Source organism: Arachis ipaensis, chromosome B02 (assembly GCF_000816755.2).
Source record: "Arachis ipaensis cultivar K30076 chromosome B02, Araip1.1, whole genome shotgun sequence".
Lineage (NCBI taxonomy): Eukaryota > Viridiplantae > Streptophyta > Magnoliopsida > Fabales > Fabaceae > Arachis > Arachis ipaensis.
Genome location: NC_029786.2, coordinates 3,774,539 through 3,783,890, shown reverse-complemented (window position 1 = coordinate 3,783,890; position 9,352 = coordinate 3,774,539). Strand labels below are relative to the sequence as shown.

The 9,352-nt window shown below is 32.7% G+C and overlaps 1 protein-coding gene and 1 long non-coding RNA gene across 3 annotated transcripts; both read left to right on the top strand.

Moving 5' to 3' along the window:
• Positions 2,371-6,155, top strand: LOC107623347 (mitochondrial adenine nucleotide transporter ADNT1; the record flags this gene model as incomplete). The annotated part of the gene is given in 8 exon segments (XM_016325570.1): positions 2,371-2,493; positions 3,248-3,296; positions 3,408-3,571; positions 3,861-3,898; positions 4,391-4,503; positions 4,678-4,791; positions 5,220-5,564; positions 5,657-6,155. Coding segments are annotated over 8 exon segments (1,030 nt in total), but the record flags the coding sequence as incomplete, so codon positions are not given.
• On the top strand, positions 6,534-7,769 carry LOC110268641. 2 transcript variants are annotated; one of them, XR_002356915.1, is made up of 4 exons: positions 6,534-6,893; positions 7,129-7,258; positions 7,342-7,457; positions 7,541-7,769. It is a non-coding gene; the product is annotated as an uncharacterized LOC110268641 (long non-coding RNA). The 2 variants fall into 2 exon arrangements; XR_002356914.1 differs by having other exon boundaries at positions 7,333-7,457; positions 7,541-7,768.

Sequence of the window (9,352 nt, the reverse complement as noted above, 5' to 3'; positions counted from 1 at the left end):
ATATAGAGATACAAAATCATAACTTTTTTTATTATATTTGGTCATAGCGTACAAAACACACTTATCTAAATCAAATGTCATATTTTGTCCCTATATTATATCCACCACTACATCACTTATGTTATATTTTATCCCTATATTATATTCACCACTACATCACTTCTACTATGGTCGTTGATTTTTTTACAATCCAAATTACTATTATCGTAGTCTCTGATTCATAATCAATTCAATAATAAAAAAAATTGAACAAAAAAATCAAAAATAAAAAAAAAATGAGAAAGAGATAGAAAAGAAAAAAATCCTGATGTCCAATTAGACTTTTTTGTGTTTCATTATCATTATCATGAAATACAAATTTTTAAGGAAAAGTGATGGCACATCCCAAATACTTAACTCATGCTTTTCTTCAAAAAACCAAACTGATAAAACACAAATATATAGAGATACAAAATCATAACTTTTTTTATTATATTTGGTCATAGCGTACAAAACACACTTATCTAAATCAAATGTCATATTTTGTCCCTATATTATATCCACCACTACATCACTTATGTTATATTTTATCCCTATATTATATTCACCACTACATCACTTCTACTATGGTCGTTGATTTTTTTACAATCCAAATTACTATTATCGTAGTCTCTGATTCATAATCAATTCAATAATAAAAAAAATTGAACAAAAAAATCAAAAATAAAAAAAAAATGAGAAAGAGATAGAAAAGAAAAAAATCCTGATGTCCAATTAGACTTTTTTGTGTTTCATTATCATTATCATGAAATACAAATTTTTAAGGAAAAGTGATGGCACATCCCAAATACTTAACTCATGCTTTTCTTCAAAAAACCAAACTCATATTTTATTTTGAATATGAGTTTTTTTTAAATAAAAAAATAAATTTTTTGAAAAATATATTTAATAAACTAATATTCGAATAATGCTTCATCTATTACCGTTTAAAACTCTCATTTTGTGTGACTTTTTTCTATCATCCAAATTTATTGTCGCCACGACGGAGAAGAGACAAATATGGAAACAGCGCGATTTAAAAAACACGATGGTGATAACACATGGAAGAGGAAGATAGGAGAGCGCATACAGATTTAGAGATGAAGCGAGAGAGGACATCAACACGAATATCAGATCTGCCCTTTGGGGCAAGAAGAAGAAGATTGAAAGGTAAAAGAAGAAAAGAGAACAGAAAGAGGAAAGAGAAGAAAAGTGATAAAAAACATAGTTACCAAATTCGGACCGAATCGACCGGTTCGATCAGAAATCCAATGAACCAAATTTTTAATCGGTCTAAGCTAGCATTCAAACTGTACAAGCAAAAGAATCGGTCAAACAAAAAAAAATTGATCAAAATCGACCTGAATTGCAGACCTAACCGAATCGATCAACCCGCAAGATGATGTCAGCACGTACCAATTACAAAAAATTGGCGTCACTGGGCTACTGACACACAAAAGACTTTGTAGCCACCAGGCTAAGATCATCTTTAACATTATGGATGCCTTTTTATAAATATATTTAAACTTTTTAGATATATCTTAATTAATAACTTCATCTTATTGACTCTTTTAATTATGCAAAATTTAAAATTTTCTTATCCTTTTGTCTTTTTATTCTAATGAGTAGTTTTTATATTAAATTTAATTGAATTTTTTATTATTAATCGGTTTAACTTTTGATCTATCGGTTGAACCAATAACTCAATAATTTAATAGTCTTATCGAATTGATTATCAGTTCGATTCTGATAACTATGTTCAGAAAAGAAGAAAAAAAATGTTAACGGTACGGCATAATTGTGAAATTTTCGAAAAACAATAAGGATATAATTGTCTAAATCTATGATTTAATCTCTATTTCAAACTAAAAATCCGTATCTTAATATTTTTAAAAAGACACAAAATACATGTTTTTTTTAAATAGTCACGTATGACTGTGTCTTAAAAAAAATTATGTGTCAACAAATAAACAATGAACATGTACCAACGTATTCATATTTTTTATGGGAGTATGGATATAAATAATAACCAAACGGTGTCGTGTATATATATATATATATACATTAATTTGGGTATGCCAGAATCCATCATAACCCTCCTTCCCAAAGTGCTAAGCCGTTTGGCAACAGTGAAATTGTTCTTACCAATTACAAGTAGAGATAGCAAATGGGTTGTAGTACGTTGATTTGGGCTCCTTAATTCGCCAAAAATATTGGATTACACTGAATTTTTGAGATCATAAAAATAAAAAAAGTTGATTTAATCCGCATTGCTTGGCCAGCGAACTTTGGACAATAAGGAGAGCAAATCTAGCGAGAGGCCAATTATTTTCTATTTTCCTTATAGACACCTACTCTGGCTGAGGAAGCTAAGCTCGCTAGTCGTGAAGGCGTTGTCACCGCCGCCGCCGCTCCTTCCTACGCCTTCACCACCATCTGCAAGTCCCTTATCGCCGGTGGAGTCGCCGGAGGAGTGTCAGTTCCGTTTCTCACCTCTTTATTTATTTTTTTATGCTAAAATTGATTGAATATAATGAATTAATGATAATAGTTTGATTGGATTTTGGAAGTATTGTTTTTTTTTTTTTGGTTTGAATTTTGATGCTTTGTTGTTGTTAGGTTTCTCGAAGGAACGATTTTGATGTTTCATTGTTTCATTTGTCTGGGAACGATGAAGCTGGCTTCTGTGATACCAAATTATTTATTTTTAATATTTCATAGACCAATAATTACGGGAAATTATTGTTTTTTTTTTTTGTTATTGTATTTAACGGGATCTTGTGAGTAATATGATGTGTTGAATTGATATGACCGATGTTGTTCATTTGGGAAGTAGTACTGACTGTGCTCTTGGTTATATATCACTGTCCCTTTTATTAGGTTTGGATTGGATCATGATTAAAGAACTACTACAAATTTTGTGAATTTGCAACAAAATATTCATTTTTTTGGAGATTCTCATGGGAACTATATGTCTTGCTAATAATTCCTTAATTATTCGTTGATATTCGGATCTTATTACTAAGAATTTTAGTTTAGGGAACCTTAGTTGCCTCTTCTACATGGTGTTTTTGTTGTTGTTGCATCTTTAGGTCTCATACGTGATCACTAGGAAGGGAATGAATTTGCTTAACCACTCAACCAACGTCGTGTTGGTTCCTGGATCCTATTTGATAATAGTTTTAATAACTTTTATATAAATTGAAGCTTCTTTCGATTATCAATGCAGATCACGAACAGCAGTTGCCCCACTGGAACGGTTGAAGATTTTGCTACAGGTTAGTTTAACCATTTTACTACAGCAGTATCCGAAGTTCTTTGGATTCCAACTAATCTGGCCGGGGTGTATTCTAATTCGTTTAATTTTGCTGGGCCTTGCTGATATGCAGGTCCAGAATCCTCATAACATTAAATACAATGGAACAGTCCAAGGCCTGAAATATATATGGAGAACTGAAGGTTTTCGTGGACTGTTCAAAGGGAATGGTACTAATTGTGCTCGGATTGTCCCTAACTCTGCAGTGAAGTTCTTCAGTTATGAGCAAGCTTCTAAGTAAGTTTTACTTTAGAAGCAAAGGAATGATTGGCTGATTGTTCTTTTATTCGACATTATTTTTGTTGGCATATTATTCAAAGTGGAGCATTTTGCGAATCAATTTTAAATGATAGTAGAAGGGGCGCCTTGGAGTAATGGTTGAATTGTCTTGTGTGACCTCAAGGGCTCGGGTTCATTTAAATAGGTTCACTGCTGCCAGCAGCGTTTGGCATTGTTGAATTATTTAAGTGTATTCACTTCATATATTTTAACTCTGTTTTCTGATTGTTTCTTCCTGTTTTGACAGGGGTATCCTGTATATGTATAGGCAGCAAACTGGAAATGGTACATTCATTTTTTACCATTTTTTCTTATGAATAACTTGTTAGCTTAAAATTTTTTAGTTTTATTTTTTTGTAGTAGAAAGTTTGTGAAATGGTTTAGATTATGAATCTGTTTTCAAAATCTGGACCTGTAGGTCTTATTTTACGCCAGCTGAGACTAATGGCTTGTTTAATTACTCAATTCTGTACGGGAAGTGAATAATTTCAGCACAAGTGTTTTAATGGCTCTTTTGATGCAAAAGTCGTTTTTCTTACATTCTTCAGTAACCCTCTTCCTTTTCAAGATTCTCATTTATTCCATTCAGTAGCAATAGTTTCCTTTTATACTGCATTCAGCAATTGAGTGAACATCATTTTGAAAAATAATCTTGTACTTATTACAGCACTAGCGGAAATGAGCTTCATCATCTATTCATCTTTGGCAGTTGTTTAAAAATTTGGTGGTTTTAAAAGCCATATAGTCACTCAGCATTTTTCATTGTACTTTCTGCAGAGGATGCTCAGCTGACTCCTGTTTTACGACTTGGAGCTGGAGCATGTGCTGGAATAATTGCCATGTCTGCAACTTATCCAATGGATATGGTTCGAGGCAGGATAACTGTACAGGTAAACCTTTTCCATTCTTTTTTATTTTTTACCAGCTAAATTGTTAGTCGAAAATGCATGAAGGTAATACCTCCTATAATTGCTGTATGATTAATTGGAGAGTCAAATTGTGTTAAGTTTACCCTTGCTCTTTGCGGTTTATTTGACATCATGTTGTTGGTATTCTGCTTGCAGACTGAGAAATCCCCTTATCAGTATAGAGGAATGTTCCATGCTCTGTCTACCGTACTTAGGGAAGAAGGTCCACGTGCTTTATACAAGGGTTGGCTACCTTCAGTAATTGGAGTTGTGAGTAATTTAAGAATATGTATTCTCTTTTTAAAGTTGATGAGTGTGACCATGATCATATACATGGCAGAGAACTTCATCCCATGTTCTTTTTTCAAAGATGATATCATTATGAATTAATACACTTATGTTACATCAATGTTTCTACCTCGACCTCTTTGTTTTTGACAATTTCATGCTTGGATCTGTTAACTTTTCTTTTAAATTTAAATTAATCTAAGATCCTTAACTAAGCTCTTAATAAATTATATTTGTGGGGTGAGCCTTTTCTCAATTTATTTTAAAAGCTCTTTATGTAAACTTCTAAAAGTATTTGCTGATATTTTTTTGGCCTTGCTTATTTGTGGATGTTAGACTACTACGCCACAATTTCTCGAACACGTTTCTCACATGTAGTTGACTTGATATTCTCGCTCTTATTTTTCCAGATTCCTTATGTGGGTCTCAACTTTGCTGTCTACGAGTCTTTAAAAGATTGGTTAATCAAATCCAAACCGTTTGGTCTAGCTCAAGATTCTGAGTTGAGTGTGACAACACGTCTGGCTTGTGGTGCTGTTGCCGGAACTTTTGGACAAACTGTTGCTTATCCTCTCGACGTCATTCGTCGAAGAATGCAGATGGTGGGCTGGAACCATGCTGCTTCTGTTGTAGCTGGGGACGGAAGAGGCAAGGTCCCGCTCGAATACACTGGAATGATAGATGCATTTAGGAAAACCGTTCGGTACGAGGGATTTGGTGCATTATACAAGGGTCTGGTGCCAAATTCTGTAAAGGTCAGTCTCATCTAATATACTCAAGAGGTACAATCCTTTTAGTGGCCTTACTCTTGTTGCATTCTAACATTCTTCAACTTGCTGTTTTGCAGGTGGTGCCGTCCATAGCAATCGCATTTGTAACGTACGAGGTGGTGAAGGACATTCTAGGAGTCGAGTTCCGAATATCAGACTGAAGTTTGATAACAGTATAATATCCATTTAACCGTTTGGTTTTTCGTTTTTGTAGGCAAGGGGATGCAGAGATGATAGATCATAGTTGTTATTTTTCTTTCTTTTTAGAAACTTTTAGATTTAGTGTCCATAAATTTATTCCCTTGTTTTTTTTTTCCTTGTGAACATTCTGTAGCTTTCACAGCTGCTTATTCATCTTCTATGTCAATAAGTTGTGGAAAAAAACAATGCAACTACATAGCTACCTTGCTCTTTGCACGAGTCAAGAAAGCGTTTTTCCTCCTAGTGGAATTTGCAGTGAAAGATTATTGAGATTTTAGATCCCTATTCAAATAGGTTTGGAACTAATGATGTTATATCATTTTTTTATGTGCTTGTTTCTAAGAAACCTGGTTAATGCAATGTTTGTTTTATCTACTACCATGCTTTTGGAAGTTTTCTATATGTGAAAAATTGAGGCTATGCACGCACATATATTATAAGTTCGGTTCAATTGATTGGATAATTTTTCTACAGCGTTAGTATCCTCAAAATATAATCTTAATCAGTGATGGTGAACCTGAAAATGACATACGTTGATCAGTTGATGTATTACATAATTAAGGTAAGAATTAATTGATTGTATCTATTTAAGTAATTATGTTAGGAAAACTTTGAAAGAAATGCCCGGAAAAATGAGCAAATTAAAAGTTTAAAACACTTTTGGATTTTAAGATCCGTTCTTGTGGGCATGTGCAAAGACAATGGAATCCAAGAACTGGGAGGGCTATCAAATCTATATGGATCACTTGAGTTGGAGAATATTGTTGATCTGAAAGAAGCAAAGAGCGCAAAGAATGGTGTTCAGTTGATGATATGGTTCCAAACACAAACAGAAAGAGATATACAGTTTGCAATCGCATAATGGTCTGAAGGAGTTGAAAATCAAAGGATCCAAGGGTACAATATTTCCAAATTGGGTTGGGCATTGCTCCTACTTCCTACTAAAACATGACACGTGTATCTCTGAAGTATTGCAACAATTGCTGCATGCTGCCTCAGTTGCCTCAACAACGTTGCGAGCAGAAGCATGAACAAATTTGGCCTAAATTTTCCCACACCCCCACTAATCACGTCAAAGAGGACATATTTTTCTTAGTAGGCATTTCTGAGCAGGTAATTCTCTGATTTTCATATGTTTCCCATGTTACCACAATTAAACACATAGATGCATAAATTTCCTTTCTTTCATTTTGTAGTTGCAGATTTCTAGTTAAACGTCACTGCTATGTGTGATACTTATCTTCCACATTTTTCAATAAAATCAAATTTGGAGAGAAACATACGAATTACCATGAACTAAAAATTGAAATACAGGAATCAAATTTACTGTTTTTACCATCTTCTGCAGGTAGCTTCAGGATTTCAGGAGAACAAGGCAGGAGAAAAGCTGTCTTTCTCTCTATTACTACTTCAAATTCAAGACTGTCCTTTGATCGGAGAACGCTGCAAGAAGAGTTGCAGCTAAACTCTCTGTGAAGGTAACTATAAACTTGATGGCTCTATAGTTGATATTTGAAATTGCTCTATATGAATCTAATACCAACTCAAATAGACTTTCTAGGGGCCTGAAGAGATAGATAACTACTATGGTCAAGATAAAGATCTGATTTCATTATGGATTCAACCATTAGAATGTGCATAGGACAGCTTCTGTGGCAGTTGCAAATTGGTGAGCATGTAAGTACTTTTCTAAAATTTTTTCATTGTGGTATTGTTATTTTGAATTTTTACTTTTCTCAAGCTGAGTTTATCCCTTTCAGTTCTGTTTTCAAAGCTAAAAAGGATGGCAACAATGTTGAACACATCATTGTGTATTTATCAAAAGCAGGTTCTGATCATTGTATATTCCCATTAATGTATCAGCCTGATCAAGTGAATGATCTGATAATCAAATCTATTCTTGTTTAAGTGCAGATTCAATATTATCAGTCAATTCATTAAGAAGCCATTATTATTAAAATGCATCGAATGAGTGCACAAGTACAAGAAATCATTATGAATTTTTGCTACATATGTTTTACTGCACAACAACATCACACATTAAAATGTTCATCATATCATAATTTTATATAAAATTAACGTTTATTAGGAACAGCTTCTAAGAAAAAAGTTTTAAACTTTGCAACAAAATTTCCACAAAGAAAATAATTCCATTGGTCACACAAAAGGCTTGAATGATACTCCTCTCATGCGCTTAGGGTATTATATAAGATGATGTTTGCAAGCTTAATTTGGATATTCCTTTTGAAATTTTGGTAACAATAAATGCTAATTATATTATTGGATTGTAACAACTAGCTTTCAACTAAACTCTCTATGAGGATTAAGCTTGATGATCAATGGGTATTCAATGTTTTTTTTTTTTTGGGTCTTGGGGGTATCCATATTTCATATCGCTCTCATCTCGTGCATTTCTTGTGGATATCAACTAAAAACAGATTTTCTAGAGGGCCTAAAGATTTTTTTTGGTTAATCTACTTCAGGGATTTGGGCTGGCTTTTCCAGATTGACATATACATCATTGTACAAAAAATTAATGGAACAAATTCCAAGCATGAGTATTGAGCGCTCATTTTATGTTTTATAGGTAGACAGTGTAAAACATAGTTATTTTTATTGTATGTGATATTATGTAATTGAATGTATGTGCTAAATTATTTTATACCGAGAATGTATCAAATTAAATTCAATAAGAAATGACATAAAAAGCAAGAAAGATCTACTTTTCAAGAGGTTCTGAAGATGAAATTCTGAAGTAAATTTTTTTTGTTAATCTACTTTGGGCTGGGCTTTTTTTTTTTCAAATTGACACATACATCATTGCACAAAAAATTGATTGAACATTGCTAATGGGATGAATTCCTAGCATTAGTGCTCATTTTATGTTTGATATAGGTAGAGTGTGTAAAATGATGAATCACATTCTTTCTTTTTGGAAGATTATTTATGCAGTTAATGTAAAAGATAGTTATTTTTACCATCGTGATATTACGTAATTAAATGCATGTATAAAATTAGTTTATACTGATAATACATTAAAATTAAATTCAATAAGAAATGACATAAAAAGCAAGAAAGATCTAAACAGAGAAAACAGAATTCCAATTGCATGTACTGATGATGTTCTAATATTACATTGAACTTGTTAAATATCTTTTTCTTGAGAAACGTATGTTTGTTTTCACTATTACCAACCCAAGTAAATGTTAGGTCTCAAAAAATAATAATAACATCAACATGAGCTGCTCCTCACTAATATTAGCATTAAGAGTATCCAGATGCTCATTTTAAATAGAAGCAACCTCAGTGAGCGATAAAAATTGTAGAAGACCGAGTAAAGATTTACTTCATTTGACAAACAAATTATGGACCATCTTATTATTAGATAAATAAATATTTGTTTAAAATGTGCAAGGCCAAAGAAAATGTTGAAGGTTGGTTTATATGTAAATAATTATATTCTTTACAAAGTGAAAGGGTTCAGTTAGCCATATTTCAAAGTCTTAAAGTAAATTCAAACGGGCAATTAGTGTAGAACCGGCACAAACATATATACTATTATAAATTGACCT